Here is a 22949-nt window from a genome sequence, read left to right as displayed (position 1 = left end):
CCGAGCCTCCCCGCTCCCTCCCTCACTCCCTCCTCCTCCTTTAAGTTCCCCTAAGTCATGATCCGGCCCGTAAATTAGTACTGGGAGAAAAATAGGTTCTGTAAGATGAAACTGGGTTTCTGTGTGTATCAGCACACGACTCAGGGGAGACAAGAGAGAAGAAGCAGACAGTAAATCCATTGGAGTCCACTGATAGTGCCTGTTTGCACAGCCACTGCCGCTTCCTTTGATCAAATGGCTGGGGGAGCGGGGGGTCGTGTGGCGCTGCCGAAGGTCAGCTATATATTACACTCCTAAAAGTGATTACTGAAATTCTTAAGTGAAACCATTCTGCTGCCAGGGTGTGCTCTAATCCCCTGCAGCGTTGTCTGAGCCGGGTCTGGGGCCGGGGCCTCTCTGTGGATCTGTGCGCCCAGCACTCCTTTTCCCCTTCCCCACTTGTGTTTTCTATCATCAGAGCAGGCCTAAAAAAGAGCCCCTACATGGAAACATGGCCTATCCAGTTGCAATATCAACTGCTGGGGCTCTGAGGAAAACGAGAGAGAGAGAGAGAGAGAGAGAGAGAGAGAGAGAGAGAGAGAGAGAGAGAGAGAGAGAGAGGAAAGGTAGTGTCAGGAAACAAAAATGTGCACACACTTCAAAGGCTGGGACAGCAAATTAAGGGTTAGGCATTGGACACGACAGTAAGTGGCCTTTACATCAGAAACAGGGTAAACAATGTCTGGATTGTGTTTCGCTTCTTTCCTCTGTGTTGTTGTATAGAGACCCCCCGGCTCCCCATCTGCACGCTGGCTGTGCTGTAGGTAGAGCACTAAAACAGCTCAATGACGTTTTTTTTTTACATCGAGCAAATCATTTTCATCAATTGAGCCACGATGAAATGTTTCGTATCTGTGCCACCGATGTGTGTAAACGAGTGGAAAATCTGACACAATTTTGTGAGTATGTAATATAAAAAAGCCTCTGTTAAACTTCCACAATTTATGACTGGTAGCTAATCCTTGCCACAATGCTACACTGTATCAAATCAATTACAAGCACTTACAAAACAGAAGTGCAGCTTCTAATCGTGATACAAACAAACTTCAGGAGAGAAAACTGTGTGTGTGTGTGTGTGTGTGTGTGTGTGTGTGTGTGTGTGTGTGTGTGTAAATGCAGGGTTTCTACAGCAGCGGCATCACCGTTGAGATTGAGCCAGCCAACATGATCTAAACAAGAATTATGTGAAGTCATGCTCTATGAAACTTTATACACATTTGCTGATCATTACCTAAGATTGCTTTGTGTTAACATTGGCAGGCCCGCTCCTGGCTCTCGGATTGAAAAAGGGATGATGTATTTCCTGTTATTTATTATTTGCGCTGGGCTACTGAGAGGGAAAGGGAGGAGAAAAAAAAGAGTGCGAGTGGTATGCCTGCGACTGGTGCAGCGATGCCAGGAATAACAGAGTGAAACTTGCTCCTCAGCCTCATTAGTGTGTAGAAAACAGTTCCCAGGAGACACAACAGAGTGTAAGTACATTTAAATCTCTTTACACTGCAGGATGCTACACGCCAACTTCTCCCTATTTCTGCTTTTTTCTCCTTAAGATGAGAACGTAAACGGCATCGAGTGCTGCAAGTGTGTAGGCTTCAAAAGAGTTGCAACCCCATGTTGCACGTCTCATAAATTCTAGTGAGGGAATTCAAAGAGAAATTTATCGAGCATGGCATTCACACATGTTGACAGTAAAGAGGGCCAACTGCACACCGGGTCTTGGGAATTTGTAGCAGCACATGGCCCCTACTTTTGCTTTGAAACACCCTCTTTGACCCTCTGTCTGCTTATGCAAGGTCTATGCCCTTTCCATTATGAAAAAGAAAATAGGAAAATTTATAGGAGACACAAAAGCCCACAGCAGTGTTCTATACATTAGAAATGTCAGATATACTGTTGTAAACATGGAGAGATTTATCTATCAATGTTACATGACCAGGGCTTCAGATGCAGTATTTCATGGACACTTCTTAAACCATTACCCCCTGAAGCAGGTGCACTGTTATCCCAAATAAGGCAGTGTGCTATAAAATCATCATTTCCCAACATTTGTTTACAATATGAACACGCCCCTGCCATCTGTTTCCACCCAGGGCTGCCTTTTCTTCAGTTGTTTGTACAGTAAGAGAGGTGTTTATGATCTTTGGATGTTGCCAATTTCACTAGAAAGAGGGCTGCAGAGCACCTATGGGACTCGGCATACAGGACCACACTTTTGGCTCCTTTGTCTGTTGACACAGCTGCTATCATGCTGAAATGATCCGATTCCAGGGGTGGTGAATATGTCTGCGCACACTTACCTACTCGCACAGAAAAATCACATGGAGACACACATCAAATGTTATTCTTTTCCTTTTAAATGTCATTGAGCGCTGCTCAGACACAGCTTGATATTGACTTTGGTGGAATAAGGGCGCTCTTGCCCTTTGTTGTTGTTTGACTTATGGTGGTTATGGTGGCTTCCTCGCTATCAGCTGCTGCTGGGATCCCCAGAACAGGTCTTATTTAAATCTCTGTCGGCCACATCCAAGATGTACAACCCTGAGCCAATGAATAGGAGCATGGGATTTTTTAAATCATGTTTTCCTTTTATTTGGACAACTCTACTTTTCTAGTTTTTTTTTTTTAGTTTTTTATGATGTGCAGTCATCTGGTTACTGTACAGCTCTTTGGCAGGGCTGTGTAGGTCCTGAGTGATGGAGAAAAGCTGAGAACAGAGAGTGCGAAAGTAAATAAAAATCTGTATGATAATAAATTGCATCACTGGAAATTCTATACAGTGCCGCTCTACAGTGTGCAAAAACCCCTTTATATGCTTCAGCCCAGGGAGATTTGCTGATAACATGGGGATTGATGTAGGCCATTAAAGGAGCGTGTGTACTGGGCTGGAGGGGTGCGTTACATTTGGCCCCCACAACAGCACTGTATATCAGCATGTTGTCACCTGGGCTTATGTCACAGCAGGTCCTTTGGCTAAGAAAACACTCTCTCTGTCTTGGGTGGGTGACCAGTGCAGACTCATTCACTACCCACTAATGTGCTACTCGTGCCGAGCGAGCCGACCATAACCAATTAGGCATTGTGCGTGTGCAACTAGAGACCTTTCAACTAAACAAAATGATGCGATTCAGCATGTGGACGGAAAGAAATTGTACAAATGCGGCTTCAGGACCAAACATTCCTGCAATAGTCCTGTTTTTAGTGACTTGATGGGGAGGTTTTTAAGTTGCACGACAACATCAAACAAAAAAAACACGGAAAAAATTTGTTTTATTTAGACAATCAGGACATTGTGGAGAGCTCATGGCCTGGCTTTTTCTACCTCATCATGGGGTGAGTTTGAGTAAGGTGTGTTTTTTTTTTTTTAACTCAGCCTGGTGACTCTCACTGGAACACTTTGATTGCACTTGAGCATTTCATACACCACGCACCAAGGACCTTGAAACAATCTGACAACCAGTTTCGGTGAAGGCAATTTGTTGCCTGGTGCATCCATCTCTTCCTGTGAACAGGGACACTCCTGTTTATCTTTTCATGATCTCTTTCTTGGCAGCGCCCTCTCCCCCCTCTGTTGGAAACATTGTGTTATTCTGGGAAGTGATTACACGATAATGGTTCTCTGGATTTAAGTCCATTTCGTCAAAGGACAATGTTAATTTACAGCACCAGCTTGGTGCGATTCATGGGGAATATGGTAAATAAAAATACATTGTTCTTCTGCATCTAATTCCATCTTTGAAGGACCAGGTGAAAGGCTACATGCTGTGTTGATACCTGGGATAACACACTGTACATATAACTGGCTCCTCATTTAGATGCAGTGCAATGGAAAAGTGCTTGGACCATTTAATAACATGCCCTGAGAAGATTGTATACTGAATTGCATTACAGTCTCCGGTTAGCTGAAGAGAGACTATCAAAGGGAACAAAAGGTTATAATTCAGTGTAAATTAAACTACACTGACTGTTTTATACCCCATATGAAGACTTTTTGTGGTGAGAATAACCTATATTTCCATTTGAAATGACTTTCATATATTGTCTTATATTACTTTTTTGTGTTGTTTGAGCAAATTATAATGAACACTTGAAAAATTTGTGGTATTAATATTTGTAAGCCTTTTTTTTCGTTTGTTGCATCATGATGGTACAAAACACAGTAAGCAACTATGTATCCACCCAATACCACCTTAAAAATGCAATAAAATGCCCAAACTGCTACAAATGTTTTAATTAATAGAATGACTTAAAAAGTCAGTAAAAAGCTTCAATTCAAATACATTTTCATTATTGTTATAATTATTCCATTGTTATATATTGATTTATTATTAATTACTATTACTAGGTTTTATTATTGTTGAAGTGACTGTTGTTCAATAAAACTAAAAACTTTATTATACAGCATCTCTCTTATACAAAAAAAGACAACTAAATGTGCAAGGTAAGTGCATTAACAAATATGTGGTACATCACAGAATTAGTAAAGCCACACAACCAAATAGCAAAGTGTGTGTCAGTATGTCTCTGAAAACTCAAGATAACAAAAAAAATCTTTATGATTCAAGTCCAAAAACAATTAGGAAAAATATCTATATCACAGGCAATGTTAAAAAACAAAATTATGTGGCATGCTGAGCTAAGAAGGCTCTTATTCTGTGGAGAAGCTCTTTCTTGACACTGTCTGGCACCAAGGCTGCAAAAGAGAGAGAGAGAGATATCCATGACTATGACTTATCCTTTTTAACACAGACAAAATGGTACTGCAAAACTTGTGTCAATGCTCACACCCACTTCCATTACTGGAAAGTGGAAACATAACATCCAGTCACTGCACCCCATCCTACCAAGGCTACTGTCGTTAAAGTAACTGGCATGTCAGTGTCCTCTATGATGGGTTCAAAATGGTTGCGGTCTTTGAGGGAGTGACTCTAAAGCAGGGGTCTCCAACAAGTAGCTCCAGTAGCTCGCCAATAGGTTGACAAACAGACACAAAATTACCACGATATTAAAAGTGAGGTAGCTTACTTTGTAGGCCATAGATGTGTAAAGTGGTAATTTTTTCCTTGGACCCTGATGGGAATATTTTCAGTGATGTAGCTAACGTTTTTCCATTACACGGTACCTGCTCGCCTCGCCTTTTTTGGTTTTCCATTACGAAAAAAAGTCCCTGGTACCTGCTAACAGGTAACAGGTATCACCTCCGTCGAGGTTCCAAGTGAGCTGAGGCGATACCAAAAGGTGACGTGAAAACCTGCAGACTACTGATTGGTCGGAGAGAATCGTCACCAATCACTGCGTCATCATTGCTAGCGACAGACGGGGGTGTCCTGAACAAACCCGCCATTTTTAAATAGTTTAGCCAGCTGTGTTTTTTGTTTCTGCCTCCAGCTTCTTTTGAAACTAAATGTGTCTTCATGCCGAGAGTCAAAAACAACACACCTTCGACGTTCTGTGTGTGTGTCGCGTTAGGTCCCGGCAGTTTCCTGCGGCATCGCTATGACGACCAGCCAAGCTCGCCTCACGCATGAGGCGGTACTAAATCTGCAATGGAAAAAGGAGGACGGGGCACCGCGGCCGAGTCGAGCCGAGCCGAGTAGAGTAGAGCTGGTACTAGCAGTGGAAAAACGCCAAAAAGTGTTTTGTTTGACTCAACTGTACACTAAACAAAATGCAATGAAAGTATAATACTAAGATGCATTTTAAAGTGTTGTCTTTTGAGGGTGATGTGGAGTCTTTTAAGGTTGATTTGTAGAAAGCAGTGTTGGTAGCAGGATGAATTAGAAGAGCCCAGCCATAAAAGCTGCACAAATCCTTTTTACACTGTGTATACACACCATATTTACACCATCAATTCTTCCAATAGTCAAGTTAAGATACCTCTTCCTTTAGGAGTGATCTCTACCACCAGGTCCTCCACAGTGACATGCTCCAAGCCTTTTTCTTTGATTACTTCTGCAAAAATAAATACAAATATTTTAACAGAAATTGCTCGAAGCAGCCTGTGCTGCATAATACGAGTTCCATAGCGAAACCCTTGCACTTTAATTCCAACTGTCAAATATGTATGTACTTTATCATGACCTAAATTGTGTCCATTCTTAAAGCGTGTGGACAGTTTATTGCTATTTGGAGGATGTGTTTTGCCCACTGCAGGTGTAGAGCTGATTAATGCCTTTATAGCAGAACAAAGTAAAGAATATACACATCAGTTATGTGATTAATTGAATTTCAATTTACTATTTTAATTTGGACACAACAAGCACTTTTCACATGAAAGAATTTGATATGTTTACTGTAGGAAAAGCACAAGTGTAAATAATCAAACGAATGATGGCTGAATTCCATTTAGCTGCTTCAGTTTCGGGCTCCTTGTGTTGTGCATGCTGACTCAAACTGTCCCGGCTTACTGGGACACGTGGAATTGATCAGAGCCATTGTTAATGTTATTAGTAACACCTGTGGTTTTCCTACTATGACAAGTCAAAATATCTCATGTGAAAAAGGTCTATTGTAATGACATTTTTTTTTATAGTACACTGTTATCCTGAATTAGTTGACTTTACTAGTAATTTGCGTGGAAACTAGAGGTCTGATCGGGCCGAATTTTTTCATCCGAACCCGGCCCGCGTCCGACAGAGCCGTGACCGAACCCAGCCCGAGCCCGACAGGCATTAAGATATTAGTGTCCGAGCCCTACCCGAGCCTGACACAGTTATAATCTCGTTTTTTTTCTCATACTAATGACACATGTACGTTTGTTTGTGTGGAAAGCTTTTATTAAGCAACTATAGGAAGGCATTCGGAAATGTCAACAGGCGAGCGAATCAGCACACACGGGGCAACAAGCGCACGTTAATAAGCTGTTTCATTTAAAATGTTCAATGTGTTAACCTTTCCTGCTTGCTTCGATTCCGACCGTGATCAGAAAACCAGGGGAGACTCGTTACCTCCAGGGCCGACGTTATATAACGTCGGGGTTAAAATCCCGTTTCTGGTGAGCAGACGAATGAACTTGGCTTTCAGTCTGGGGTTTATCTCGGACACCGCACACACTGTGTACAAAACTTATTCCACCAACTCTGCTCCGGTCGCATCTACACGTCTGCTTCCTCTTTCTCTATCTCTCTTCTGCCCACTTTACACACGCACTGAGCTCTCTTAAAGGAGCCGCAGCACCATTTTACAACAAATGCCTTATCGCGCTGATGTGACCGAGCCCGACCCGAACCCGACCATAATTTCTAAATATCTGTCCGAACCCGGCCTGTCAGGCTCGGGTCGGGTATCCATGCCTTAGTGGAAACCCGTTGCCTTAAACCATCTCAAGTTTTAACACAAGGTGAAACTTAACAGGTCAAGTTGTATTAACACAGAACAGTAGACAAATCAAGTTTACATTAGTAATCATTACTGAAATGTATTAGTAAACATATATTATTTTTTTCTGGGGTCATGTTTTCTAAAATGAGCATGTTAAGTTAAACATGCAAAGAAACATTACACATATAAAACATTAGGCTACTTCAATCAATACTAGAGAAATAATTTGTTTAAATAAAAATGTTTTTCCCTTTATGTCAGTATGATTTTAAGAATAATGTATTCAATACATTTATTCCAAAGAAACAGAAAGGAAATCAATCAACATTAAACATTGGAATTTTCAAATGTACTGTGCTGCATGGAGAGTTTCACTCAGGAGACAGAGTTACTGATTTCCAATCTGTATATATGCCACTGAACACTTTCTCACTGGCCAGACCCTATCAGCCCCCCCCCCAACATGAACACTAAATCAACCATACAAAACTAAAACTCAGGTAACATAAATGCACACCCAAAACATTAACAGAACATTATTAAAACACACTTTAACTAGGACAGAAACCGTTCAGAACGTATATATTTTTTCCCCCATGAGAAACTAAAAACATCCTTAGTTATCTCTGCTTAATAAGATCTGTGCACTGCATACTTAAGATGATTATTACAAACAACTAATGTGATTTAGTAATGAATATGGTTTTTAAAAAAACATAAAAGAATAAGTAGTGACCACTAAAAAGTTTAATTACAACTAAATCTGGGTTTACAGTGTATAAGGAATGTAAACAAAACTATAGCCTGGCATTTTGATGGCATGCCAGTAATAAGTTCTGATGCTGTTAAAGGTTTGTGTAGATTATGGTTTGTAAATAGTGGCGTTTTGTTGTGGTATAGCATACATCTACAGGCTATAATTTAAGCTCTTTAAATATGTGTAATATAACTCACAGTTAAGTAACCAACAAAACTGGGCCTTTATAATGTATAAGTGTGTATATAAGATTCACAAGAGAGTACGTAGATGATGGCATCTTTCAGTTCTTTGGCACTCAATCAGTGACTATCAATGCTATGTTTTAACAACAGTGTTGTCATTTCTACCTTTGCAGTGAGCTTTCATCTGGTCCTTCCATCCACACTCAGTGAGTTTAGCCCTCAGCAACTCCTTCAGTCTGTCAATAAGACGCAAGCACATGTTAATGTATAGCAGGCACGATTCTGTCTTATGCTAATTAAGTTATTAATGACCGCTGGCAACTTCCTCATCTTGATTACAACATTGGTTATTTTGGCCCTGATGTGCCATTCTCTCTGTTGTGTTGACATTATTACTATGTATTATTCAGATTACACAGAGTGATGCATCTCTGTATGCCAGAAAAAATGAATATGTGATGGAGCTGCCGCTCTTCGAAGCTTGAGGAACCAGTCTAGTTCAGTATTCATGGCATATGTTAGTTCCATGCCTGTTGAACATATTACAGACATGTTTCTGCCTTATAACAGCTGCTGACAACCTGGGTCTAAACTCATATGTTGAGAATATCAAGCCATTAGGGGTGCACGATTCAGAAAACGTCACGATACGATATTGATTTTTAGGCTCGCGATTCGATTCAAAAACGGTAGTCAGTAGGGAGTTGGGTTGGGAACCGGAGGGTTGCTGGTTCAATTCCCGGACCAAAGTATGGTAGTGGACTGCTAGCTGTAGAGGTGCCAGTTCACCTCCTGGGCACTGCCAAGGTACTCTTGAGCAAGGCACCGAACCCCCAAACTGCTCGGGGCGCCTTTCCATGGGCAGCTCCCTCACTCTGACATCTCTCCATTAGTGCATGTATAGGTACTGAGCATGTGTGTGTAATTCAGACCTGTGTGTAATAACACACAAAAACTATTTCCCTTTGCGGGATTAATAAAGTATAGTTTAGTTTGGAGCAGCTATATGTCTCTATTCATGCAATTAGTTATGTCTTCCCTTTACAAAATGACAGTAACAAATAAAGTAATCGTTAGTAACCCTTAACACACAATACTACAGAGGTGTGTGATTGTTATATAGGGCTGGGCAACATATCGATATTATATTGATATCGTATTATGAGACTTGATATCGTATTAGTTTTTGGAAATCGTAATATCGTAAATGGCTTAAGTGTTGTCTTTTCCTGGTTTTAAAGGCTGCATTACAGTAAAGTGATGTCATTTTCTGTGTTACCTGACTGTTCTAGCTCTTCTATTATTTTTTACCTTTACCCACTTAGTCATTCTATCTACATTACTGAAGATTATTTATCTTAAATCTCATTGTGAAGATATTTTGTTAAAGCACCAATTGTCAATCCTATAATATCGCCACAATATCGACATCGAGGTATTAGGAAAAGAATATCGCGATATCTGATTTTCTCCATATTGCCCAGCTCTATTGTTATATAGCACATGTTTAACCAACATTTGGTGAAGTATAGAGTCAAACAGAGTACGTTATGCTACGATAGACACCCAATAATAAGTTACAGAAAACGCATAGCTAAAAAAACAACAACAACCGATGTCTTTACTCTCACTGCAAATAGCCAAAAATGTTGACACTGACTGACGCAGTCTTGTAAGGGGGGTAAACATACTTTATAATAACCGTAACAGCTATTTAGCTAGCCAACGCTGTTAAATAATATAAATGACGTTTGTAATATTTTATCTCACCTCTCTCGTTCCCCCCATCTCTGTTAGCTTCTGGTTTACTGTTGCCCTCATTCTGGACTCTTTACTCATAGTCTTTCACCTACAGGGGGTAAAAGAATTAACACAGAATATAATATTATATTCCTGTATTAACGCATCGCTGTAAATTCAAGCTGGTGCCGCAAAGTGTAACGTTAACACCGCGTAACGTTTACGTAACATTTGCAACGTTACGTTGAACTTGCTAAACCATTCTAAACAATGTTTACCATTCTGAGCAGCTAACGTTAACTCAACTAACTAGCTAGCGTCACCGGCTACGTTGGTAGATAATGTTATCAATGTACGTACTTACACGCTAGAGAAGGACAAATAAAAGGTTTCACCATTCAGTTGTACCGCCACAACCTTGCCAGACTCTGTTGCGTAACGTTACATGTAATGGCGTTAACTGGCGCTGAAAACAGCAGGCATATTAAAAAACAAACATCTCACAATCAGACAGTCCCTATGCGCTAAACTATGAAGTTGTATTTGATATGTCGCTAAGGAAAATAAGATTCTTACCATCAGCTATTACACTCCGAGCAGAAACACTTATCTCTTCAATGGTTCCTACGACTTTATTAAATGCAATACTCTGTTACACCACACAGCGGCAATGTTGGCTAATGAATTTAATCAATGTCGGTTCTAGTTAGTTTTTCAAAATCCCCATTTCACATAAACCCTATTGGCTATGTTGGTATTTTCTCATCTTACAGATGTGTTGAGTAGATTACGTTTTATTGAAGAAATAGTCCTAAATTAACTAATGAATTTGAAATGTTATATTGTTTTTACGAGAACACAATAAAGCGATAGATTTGCTGATTAAATGTGTGATTGCTTCAGTTTGAAAAATGTGTAATTGATGTAATTGATTAATGTAAAAAGAGTAATTGAACGTATTGCAAACATTTTCAGTTTCGATGGGCGGCTAGTAGTGTAGGCCTATGTCTCCCACCCCCTCCACGACATGCTGGTTGAGAAGAGGAGCATCTTCAGTCAAAGACTCATACCGCCAAGGTGTTTTTGATATTTGATTACTTCCCTGCACTTTTCTTTGTTCTGTGTTTTTATCTTGTGTACAGTTGCTGTGACTATCTATCTATCTATCTATCTATCTATCTATCTATCTATCTATCTATCTATCTATCTATCTATCTATCTATCTATCTATCTATCTATATCTATTGCAGTTCAGTGTTTATGCCTATAGTAGTGCACAGTACTTTACATGTAATTATACATGTGTTCTGACTGAAGCAAACACTCAGTAATAGTGTTGGTGTTTAAGTAAGGTTGAATGAAGTGTTATTTAGGCTTACTTTGTTTCCAAATGCAGTGTATCACAGTACCACTTGTGGGAGCCTGGTTCTCAGACCAGCTAAAAACATGCTCAAGTTGGATGCCTGAGAAAAGATAACACTCTCATGCTTTTACAGTAACCATCCCTTCATGAAGATGATGATATTCAATGGCATTAGCCGTTAGTAAGTGTGTCTGTGTGTGCAAGTCTTATCCATGTCTTACAATAAGAGTCTATTTTTGTTGAGTTGATCCCAAAATGTTTATCGTACAATTGACAACTCATGCATTTACTCATTTATAAAGCAACTAGATGTTACTTTTTTTCAAAAACTTGTTCACTAATATGCCATGACGTTGCTTATGTTTAAGCAAAAAATGAATATCTGAGTACTGTATTTAAAGAGAATTAAAATGTATACTAGGTTAATTGGAGAACCAATGATAGGGCATGGATTTCTAGATTTTGGGGGGAGAAACCCTGGACCAAACACAGCCAATCAACAAGGCCACTGTTTTCCCTCACTTTATAAGCAATATGGAAATTAAACATACAGTATACATTTACAGGAGACATGGCTGCAGATATTACATTGAGTTACCAGTTATTGTCACATCCAGTAAGATTTTGCTACACTAAAAACCATCTGATCATTACAGTAATCATAGAAAAGAAATCAAAACATAAATGTTGTATAAGTGTGGTGTGGGCTCGGTGATGTGGCATGATGTCTCAGCTTCTTCAGCTCAACCGACATGTTTTTTGTGGTGCACAGCTGCCTAGATGAGAAGGAACTCAGTCATAGGTATTTGTTCTTCACTCATTGCTGTCTTATGTTGACTGTGCCCTTACGGTAATAACGTACCACAGTGCCTCACTCAAATAGCCCCTGCTTGCTCTTGGGTTTGCTCTGCTTCTGCTCAAACTGTATGCAAACACTCAGATAATATTGTTGCTTGTACAGATTTCCTGCACTCAGCTTCAGCATTTCTCCTCGCACTCAGGCTGCTTCTGTGCGCTTGTGAATCAACTGCTCTCAGATTTCTGCTCTGCTCTCAGTTTTTGTGTGCGAATAACCCTGTCACAACTTCCCAACCAATAGAATGCCAGGTGTAGTGTTGACCAATGAAATGATCCCTGCCCCGTTGTGGGTGCTTTTGCTTTTTTGACCTTTGTGGTTGGTTACTCTTTTAACCAGGTTCATCCACTCCCGCCCGCTAATGCTTTTTAACAACTTTTCGAAAAAAAGGACAGTTAATATATATATATATATATATATATATATATATATATATATATATATATATATATATATATATACTTGTTTGCGATGCCTGCAAGATTTACACCAAATAAATGTCAGTGATGTGCTCAGAATTGTCGGCATATTTTTTGGAATAAAAGGACAGTTTATATATATATATATATATATATATATATATATATATATATATATATACACATCACAGCTTTATGAGCAGCAGTGTCCTGAATGGACCTGTATTTCCTCCAAGCCGGCCAAGTTCATTTCTTGTGCACACATACAAAAAGTACTGACGTAATAGACTGTGCCAGCTCAACTGTGATCTACATCTGACCTGACATTTGAATGTCAGCACTGTCATTAACCGGTGAGGGGATCTCTGATGCAAAAGGTACAGATTTGGTCAACAACACTGAAGATTCTGCACACTCAGTTTGACAATACAGCATTAACATTTGTTCATGCATGTATTGAACATGTCTATCTGAGAAAGCTATGTCCCCCACACGTTTGGATCCATTTCTATCAAGTCGTATTTGAAATAAATGTGATTCTGCTAAATGTTAAAGAAAGTCTAGGAGGAAGACTTTTAGAGCATGATATAAGCCTTGCTTCTTGAAATGACAAGCTGTTATTGCACTCACTGGTTTCGAGTAACAAATCGACAGTGGTGGAATGTAACTAAGTACATCTCAACTCAAGTACTGTACTTGGGTACTTTATTGAGTCTTTTCTTTTCATGCCACTTTCTACTTCTATTCTTCAATCCACTACATTTCAGAGGGAATTAGTGTACTTTTTACTCCATTACATTCATCTGACAGCTTTAGTTACCTAGTTACTTTACACATTAAGATTTTTGCACACAAAACACATTTAGTTTATAAAATATGATGTTTTCTTATTAATTTCATAAACTACCCAACAATATAATGGCCTAAAAGTCCAGCTAAAATAATTAGATGATTAATAACAGAACTGTTTTGATCGTTTCTAGTTTCTAAAATGGGAGGATTCTTCTGCACTGAGTACTTTTACTTTTAATACTGACGATACATACTTTTACTTAAGTAACATTTTTCAATGCAGGACTTTTGCTCGCGAGTATTTTTAACTGTGGTATTAGTACTTCTACTAAAAGGATCTGATTACTTCTTCCACCGCTGCAGATAGATCATTCAAACTGTATTATTCTGCCTGTGGAAATCCTGAACTACACTATAACTGGCAAAGAAATGTCTTTCATCTGTGTCTTTCATCTGTGAAATATATGATTACTTCAAGTAAGCTTCCAGCTGTCTTTTCTAAGTGACCCATGAAAATTGTCACTTGTTTTCATCTTTCTTTAATACCATGCCCATTGGCCCACTGAAAACTGGAAAAATGTAAGGTAGCATGTACAAGAAATGACAAGAATCTGGAAAACATAAAATGCAATAACACTGTTCTCAGACTAGCTAGTGTTTGCTAACACTTGCAGCTAAAGTCGGGTTTATGGCTAGCTTAATGCAAACCAATGTTGCTGATAGCTACATTTAGATTTTGGTTAAACCCTATGGTACCAATCCCATGCTTGACATCTCAATTTTATTAATGTACAATAACAACCGGTAAATATAAGGTAGCATGCACAATAAATGACAAGAAGCTGGAAAACATAACTTATGTAATAACTGGTTTACCATGGAATCATTAATAGATTTTGTTTTACCATTCGCTGTTCATGTTAGTTGTGCTGTCAGACATACAGGCTCTCTCTCTATCTCTCGCTCTCTCTTTAAAGGTCTGTGCTAAGTGGCTCTCCATATTTGTACTTTTTAAAATCCAAAATGTGAATGTAATTTCAAGAGCAGCACAACCTTACTGCATAATAGTTGTCTTATCTGATGCCATCACTAGGCTGATTTAAGAATCAAAAAGGGATGGTGGATCAGGAAAGGCAGGGGAAGGAAACAGGTAGGTCTAACGTTAGGTGGAAGTGTAGGCGGAGACACTTGATACCAACAGATTCATTTCTTAATATTATTAATATGGAAAAAAAACTAATACGGAAAATATATTACATAATGTTTGTTTGACAATATTTCTTAGTGGAGAAGAACACAGGCAAGGAGTGAATGAGACAGACATGAGGTCTGCGATGGCATCAAGTAGAGATGAGACCGTGATCACATCAGGTAGGAGTTCTATTAGTTAGACCACACATATATATATATATATATATATATATATATATATATATATATATATATATATATATATATATATATATATATATCTCTATATTCCACACACACTCACCTAAAGGATTATTAGGAACACCATACTAATACCGTGTTTGACCCTATCCTATCAATACCTTGTTGAATCAATGACACAAAGAATTAAGGCAGTTCTGAAGGTGAAAGGGATCCCCCACACCATTACACGACCACCACCACCAGCCTGCCCAGTGGTATACAAGGCATGACGGATCCATGTTCTCATTCTGTTTACGCCAAATTCGGACTCTACCATCTGAATGTCTCAACAGAAATCGAGACTCATCAGACCAGGCAACATTTTTCCAGTCTTCAACTGTCCAATTTTGGTGCGCTCGTGCAAATTGTAGCCTCATTTTCCTATTTTTAGTGGAGATGAGTGGTACAGTGGGGTCTTCTGCTGCTGTAGCCCATCCGCCTCAAGGCTGTGCGTGTTGTGGCTTCACAAATGCTTTGCTGCATACCTCGGTTGTAACGAGTGGTTATTTCAGTCAAAGTTGATCTTCTATCAGCTTGAATCAGTCGACCCATTCTCCTCTGACCTCTAGCATCAACAAGGCATTTTCGCCCCCCAGGACTGCAGTATACTGGATGCTTTTCCTTTTTCAGACCATTCTTTGTAAACCCTAGAAATGGTTGCACGTGAAAATTCCAGTAACTGAGCAGATTGTGAAATACTCAGATCAGCCCGTCTGGCACCAACAACCGTGCCACGCTCAAAGTTGCTTAGATCACCTTTCTTTCCCATTCTGACATTCAGTTTGGAGTTCAGGAGATTGTCTAGACCTGGATCACACCCTAAATGCATTGAAGCAGCTGCCATGTGATTGGATGATTAGATAATTTCATTAACGTGAAATTTAACAGGTGTTCCCAATAATCCTTTAGATGAGTGTATGTATACCATATCATTATTTATAATTATGGTAGGCCTACAGTGGCTGATATACTTTAAAATAAACCTTTATCATTTAAAGCCCATACATGATGATGTCCGGCACACTATTTATTGACACTGGGTAGTTGCGCCTCTGACCATGTCAAAGGGCAAAAGCATCACAACATAATCATTTAACTTTCATCATAATTTGCATGCATTGTCCTCAGCAGTTATATCTTTTCGACCCCAAAACCCTTTGCTTGTCAATGGTTATTCTCTGCTGTCTATCATCAGGGTGTCTCGCATCAAATGTGTTTTATCTTTATTCATGTTAACAATGGTAAAATCTTACAGATGCAGCTCCAGAGAGCAGATATAAAAAAGTATACTTTTAGAATACAAATTATAACATCTACATATTGGACTGGCAATTGAGAAGCCCATCCTTGGTGTTAAATATTAATGAAAACATGATAGGGGATGGCAAATAAGAAGAAATAGGAAAAATAAAGAAATATATAGACTATGATTCACACCGAATTACATTTTCCACAGTTTCAGTCCAGTGTACAAATTAAACAAGTTCTTGGCTTACCATTTTATATTAATAAGTCAGAACTTCATTGAGTCTGAACAAGTCTTTAAAAACTAAGCTAAAACCTTTTTGCCTTATTATGAAATACCCTGTGACACAGCTACCACTCCTGTTCTGCTCAGTTGCTCGGTTTAATTAATGACTTCCTTGACTTCTGGTGGCAACATTTAATTGCTTCTGTTTCATTTATAATTTAGTCTCGCTTTGCCAGACCCTCCTCCAAAAGCGCGCTGATGGAGAGTTTGACTAGTCACACAGCATTCGGGGATGGGAGAAAAAAAACGTGCTCTGGTTTAATGACATTTCTTTAAACCAATCACAATCGCCATGGGCGTTGCTAAACTCTGCACAGAACTCAGATTGGACAGATAGTCTGCTAGCTGTCTGGATTTACCCTGCAGAGATCTGACGAGCAGTTAACCATAGTCCTCAGAAATCCACCAAATCTAAAATTCCAACATAAAGAAAGCGGAAGGAAGCGGAAAATACATGCATCCGGAGGAATCCCGGAAGTTGAATGACGAAGGATATAGACTAGGGTAAGTTAAATACACAAAAAATACAATAAAGGAATGTTAAAATTAAGAGTACAGAAAAATGTGTCCAAAAAACACACAAAGTTGAGACTTTGTCCATGATTTGTCTGCGTTTACCCTGACAGACACACAGACATTCACAAAAAACATTTAATATGCCCGTCCAATAACCTCCCATGCTGTTTATTAATATCATGTCCAGATCATACTGCAGTGTTTCAGCGTGCTAAATGTGTTTTCTGTGATTTCTGTTTAATCTCATAGTTTTATGATTTAACCAAATACATTTACTCCAGTACTGTACTTAAGTACAAATTCAACGTACTTGTACTTTACTTGAGTCTTTTCTTTTCATGCCACTTTCTACTTCTACTCCACTACATTTCAGGAGAAATATTGCACATATTGACTTTACACATTAAGATTACTGCACACAAAAACACATGTAGTTTATAAAATCTGATGTTTTATTCTAAATGAAACTAGCCAACAATATAACGGCCTACAAGTCCAGCTGAAATGATTAGACCATTAAACACAACTGTTTGGATCCTTTACACTTTCTGCAATGTTTTAATACTTTAACTACATTTTTCTGATGATACTTACAGACTTTTACTGAAGTTACATTTCCACTGCAGGACTTTCACTGTAACAGAGTATAGTTACAGTGTGGTATTCGTACTTTTACTGCAGTACAGGATCTAGAATACAATATAAGCAGACATAGTGTTGACCATGGTAGATGATAGGGGCTGGCTGCCCGTTCAGTAAACAGTTTTACTTTGAGTTGAAGATTTTACAACATGGGATTCATTCCTAGGTAACATATTATCTTTATGCTGGAGGTTCTGCAGGTTCTAGCCTTTAAAAATAGAAAGACAAAGACCCTTTTACAAGATAACAGAAAGCAAAACATTATAACTGCCAAACATTATTTCTGTTATTATTTAACATGTTTTTGTTATATTTATTAAATCTATTTTCATGATTATTGAGTGTCGATGTTAATTAGGAACTAAAGTTCATTTTGCGTTGCACACAGACGCTTTAAGGTGCAACAGGAGAAACACACACATGGCGTGAGAAGTTTTTTTCCAGCAGCCTTCAGGCTGAACAGGAAGTCACAGAAACACTCAAATCCTGTAAGGTCCTAATAAAATGTTATCAGACCCATATATCAGCTTGTACACAGTCTCCAGCTGTTTTATAAAGACAGAGTAGCTGTCAAAATGCTCTACTTGCGATCTGGTGCTGATGTTAATACACAACATACTGTAGATGATCCAGCCACACAACAGGTGTTCTTTACAGAACAAGCCTTTAAATCAGACAAATAGCAAAACTCCAAAAAGTTTATATAAAATGTCATCATGTGGAGTCGATTCTGAACCAATCAGCTGTTAGATCAGCTGAGAGCCAGGCGTTTCCCATCATGCCCTGGGTCACCTGGGTCTTGCAGTGGGTGAAAATCAACTGCGCTGCCTGTGTCTCAAACCTGCGGCCGCCTTGAGGTTATTGTTGCCCACGTGTGCATGACGTCAGAGCAAGTCGGGATCAAGTCGGGACACAAATCTAACCGGCATCGATCGTCGGTGATCGATTCTGCGCAGAATTGGCTCATCTCGAACGAGCCTGTCCTCCGTGTGGGCTTGACAAGAGTTACTCGTGTTTTGAGCGAAGAAGTAAAGAAGATGTTTTTCACTTTTGTTTTTTGAACCGGGTATTTTCAAGTGAACTCATTCCCTCTTGGTTATATACGCGAGGGTATGTGTATTACGTTTGTATTTGTATTTATCTCTTTATAGTGTATGTGAACGTGTTTATCTTTTACATTGTCATACTGTAGTTTGATGGTGGATTGCCAATGACGGTGAATGTGAGGGAGTGATAAACATTTTCATCCTTACTATGTCCATTTATGGGATAGTAATAACAGTAATAATTAGACATGTTCATGCAGCTGGGAGAGCCAACTTTGTTCATGTGTTTAGCTTGGTAAATTGCTCTTTAAAACAAATGCATATATAGCTTTGAAAAGGTCAATAATCTAAACTGGATTTCATGGAATTGGCAGTGTTTCCCTCTCCACTGTCCTGCATGATAAAATGACAGTTCATCTCTTGAATAAATTATCTTACATTACTGAAGATTATTTATCTTAAATCTCATTGAATATTTTGTTAAAGCACCAATTCATCTATTCTATATTATCGCTACAATGTCGCCATCGAGGAATTATTAGGAAAAGAATATAGCGATATCTGATTTTCTCCATATTGCCCAGCTCTGTTGTTATATAGCACATGTTTAACCAACATTTGGTGAAGTATAGAGTCAAACAAATTACGTTATACTCGATAGACACCCAATAATAAGTTACAGAAAGCAGCATAGCTAAAAAACAACAACAACGATGTCTTCTCTCACTGCAAATAGCCAAAATGTTGACACTGACTGGCGCAGTCTTATAAGAAATTAGTACCGCTATAATAACCGTAACGCGCTATTATGTAACGCTGTTAAATAATATAATGACGTTTGTAATATTTATCTCCACCTCTCTCGTTCCCCATCTCTATTAGCTTCTGGTTTTACTGTTGCCCTCACATTCTGGACTCTTTACTCATAGTCTTTCACCTACGGGGGTAAAAATTAACACAGAATATAATATTATATTCCTGTATTAACCCGCATCGCTGAAGGTTCAAGCTGGTGCCGCAGGAGACAGAGTGCCACTGATTTCCAATCTGTATATATGCCACTGAACACTTTCATCACTGGCCAGACCCCATCAAGCGCGAAACATGAACATCGTAAACTCATACCATACAAAAACTCCAAAAACTCAGGTAACATAAATGCACACCCAGTAAAACATTAACAGAACATGTTAAAAACACACTTTAACTAGGACAGAAACCGCTCAGAACGTATATATTTTTTCATGAGAAACTAAAAACATCCTTAGTTATCTCTGCTTAATAAGATTCAGTGCACTGCAGACTTAAGAGTGATTTATTACAAACAACTAATGTGATTTAGTAATGAAATATGGTTTTTAAAAAAACATAAAAGAATAAGTAGTGACCACTAAAAAGTTTAATGCAACTAACCTGGGTTTACAGTGCAGGAAAAAGGAACGTAAACAAAACTATAGCCTGGCATTTTGATGGCATGCCAGTAATAAGTTCTGATGCTGTTACAGGTTTGTGTAGATTATGGTTTCGTAAATAAACGTGGCGTCTTTGGTTGTAGGTGCAGCATTACACCTGCAGTGCTAGTAACTTTAAGCTCTTTAAATATGTGTAATATAACTCACAGTTAAGTAACCAACAAAACTGCGGCCTTTATACGTGGCGGCAGTGCATAGGCAGATTCACAAGAGAGTACGCACGATGATGGCATCTTTCAGTTCTTTGGCACTCAATCAGTGGTCGACTATCAATGCTATGTTTTTAACAACAGTGTTGTCATTTCTACCTTTGCAGTGAGCTTTCATCTGGTCCTTCCATCCACACTCAGTGTGAGTTTAGCCCTCAGCAACTCCTTCAGTCTGTCAATAAGACGCAAGTCACACGTTAATGTATAGCAGGCACGACTCTGTCTTATGCTACTAAGTTATTAATGACCGCTGGCAACTTCCTCATCTTTGATTACATACATTGGTTATTTTTGCCCTGATGTGCCATTCTCCTTCCTCTCTGTTGTGTTGACATTATTACTATGGCTTATTATCTCAGATTACACAGAGTGATGCATCTCTGTAGCGCCAGAAAAAATGAATATGTGATGGAGCTGCCGCTCTTCGAAGCTTGAGGAACCAGTCTAGTTCAGTATTCATGGCATGTGTGGTTCCATGCCTGTTGAACATATTACAGACATGTTTCTGCCTTATACCTGAGCTGCTGACAACCTGGGTCTAAACTCATATGTTGAGAATATCAAGCCATTAGGTGCACGAATAATTCAGAAAACGTCTACGACAGCTTGCTATTGATTTTTAGGCTCGCGATTCGATTCAAAAACGGTAGTCAGTAGGGAGTTGGGTTGGGAACCGGAGGGTTGCTGGTTCAATTCCCGGACCAAAGTATGGTAGTGGACTGCTAGCTGTAGAGGTGCCAGTTCACCTCCTGGGCACTGCCAAGGTACTCTTGAGCAAGGCACCGAACCCCCAAACTGCTCGGGGCGCCTTTCCATGGGCAGCTCCCTCACTCTGACATCTCTCCATTAGTGCATGTATAGGTACTGAGCATGTGTGTGTAATTCAGACCTGTGTGTAATAACACACAAAAACTATTTCCCTTTGCGGGATTAATAAAGTATAGTTTAGTTTGGAGCAGCTATATGTCTCTATTCATGCAATTAGTTATGTCTTCCCTTTACAAAATGACAGTAACAAATAAAGTAATCGTTAGTAACCCTTAACACACAATACTACAGAGGTGTGTGATTGTTATATAGGGCTGGGCAACATATCGATATTATATTGATATCGTAATATGAGACTTGATATCGTATTAGATTTTGGAAATCGTAATATCGTAAATGGCTTAAGTGTTGTCTTTTCCTGGTTTTAAAGGCTGCATTACAGTAAAGTGATGTCATTTTCTGTGTTACCTGACTGTTCTAGCTCTTCTATTATTTTTACCTTTACCCACTTAGTCATTCTATCTACATTACTGAAGATTATTTATCTTAAATCTCATTGTGAAGATATTTTGTTAAAGCACCAATTGTCAATCCTATAATATCGCCACAATATCGACATCGAGGTATTAGGAAAAGAATATCGCGATATCTGATTTTCTCCATATTGCCCAGCTCTATTGTTATATAGCACATGTTTAACCAACATTTGGTGAAGTATAGAGTCAAACAGAGTACGTTATGCTACGATAGACACCCAATAATAAGTTACAGAAAACGCATAGCTAAAAAACAACAACAACCGATGTCTTTACTCTCACTGCAAATAGCCAAAATGTTGACACTGACTGACGCAGTCTTGTAAGGGGGGTAAACATACTTTATAATAACCGTAACAGCTATTTAGCTAGCCAACGCTGTTAAATAATATAAATGACGTTTGTAATATTTTATCTCACCTCTCTCGTTCCCCCATCTCTGTTAGCTTCTGGTTTACTGTTGCCCTCATTCTGGACTCTTTACTCATAGTCTTTCACCTACAGGGGTAAAAGAATTAACACAGAATATAATATTATATTCCTGTATTAACGCATCGCTGTAAATTCAAGCTGGTGCCGCAAAGTGTAACGTTAACACCGCGTAACGTTTACGTAACATTTGCAACGTTACGTTGAACTTGCTAAACCATTCTAAACAATGTTTACCATTCTGAGCAGCTAACGTTAACTCAACTAACTAGCTAGCGTCACCGGCTACGTTGGTAGATAATGTTATCAATGTACGTACTTACACGCTAGAGAAGGACAAATAAAAGGTTTCACCATTCAGTTGTACCGCCACAACCTTGCCAGACTCTGTTGCGTAACGTTACATGTAATGGCGTTAACTGGCGCTGAAAACAGCAGGCATATTAAAAAACAAACATCTCACAATCAGACAGTCCCTATGCGCTAAACTATGAAGTTGTATTTGATATGTCGCTAAGGAAAATAAGATTCTTACCATCAGCTATTACACTCCGAGCAGAAACACTTATCTCTTCAATGGTTCCTACGACTTTATTAAATGCAATACTCTGTTACACCACACAGCGGCAATGTTGGCTAATGAATTTAATCAATGTCGGTTCTAGTTAGTTTTTCAAAATCCCCATTTCACATAAACCCTATTGGCTATGTTGGTATTTTCTCATCTTACAGATGTGTTGAGTAGATTACGTTTTATTGAAGAAATAGTCCTAAATTAACTAATGAATTTGAAATGTTATATTGTTTTACGAGAACACAATAAAGCGATAGATTTGCTGATTAAATGTGTGATTGCTTCAGTTTGAAAAATGTGTAATTGATGTAATTGATTAATGTA

The 22949-nt window shown here is 38.9% G+C and overlaps 1 protein-coding gene across 5 annotated transcripts; it reads right to left on the bottom strand.

The window, feature by feature from the left end:
* Positions 1-4413: 4413 nt before the first annotated feature.
* eny2 (ENY2 transcription and export complex 2 subunit) lies at positions 4414-22633 on the bottom strand. Of its 5 annotated transcripts, XM_078253671.1 has the most exons (6): positions 22587-22619; positions 22375-22476; positions 22043-22120; positions 8464-8534; positions 5914-5988; positions 4414-4729 (listed from the first exon to the last, which is right to left on the bottom strand). In XM_078253671.1, the coding sequence occupies exons 3-6, from the start codon at positions 22108-22110 to the stop codon at positions 4656-4658; spliced, it is 288 nt and encodes a 95-aa protein (XP_078109797.1). In that variant the 5' UTR covers positions 22111-22120; positions 22375-22476; positions 22587-22619; the 3' UTR covers positions 4414-4655. The 5 variants fall into 5 exon arrangements, with proteins under 5 accessions (XP_078109797.1, XP_078109800.1, XP_078109798.1 ...); XM_078253674.1 differs by lacking the exon at positions 22375-22476 and having other exon boundaries at positions 22587-22633; XM_078253672.1 differs by lacking the exon at positions 22587-22619 and having other exon boundaries at positions 22371-22580.
* Positions 22634-22949: the final 316 nt, after the last annotated feature.

This window comes from Sander vitreus, chromosome 6 (genome assembly GCF_031162955.1).
Source record: "Sander vitreus isolate 19-12246 chromosome 6, sanVit1, whole genome shotgun sequence".
NCBI classification, from domain to species: Eukaryota; Metazoa; Chordata; class Actinopteri; order Perciformes; family Percidae; genus Sander; species Sander vitreus.
Note: the sequence above shows the minus strand (reverse complement) of the source record. Positions and strands in the feature narration are given on the sequence as shown.

What these genes read in the sequence shown, in the direction of transcription:
- eny2 (XM_078253674.1), bottom strand. Translation starts at nt 22,110, where the DNA reads ATGAGTAAAGAGTCCAGAATGAGGGCAACAGTAAACCAGAAGCTAACA. An exon ending in GAGATGGGGGAACGAGAGAG is followed by an intron (nt 8,535 to 22,042) that starts GTGAGATAAAAT and finishes TCTTATTGACAG; the next exon opens with ACTGAAGGAGTTGCTGAGGG. An exon ending in GATGAAAGCTCACTGCAAAG is followed by an intron (nt 5,989 to 8,463) that starts GTAGAAATGACA and finishes TTATTTTTGCAG; the next exon opens with AAGTAATCAAAGAAAAAGGC.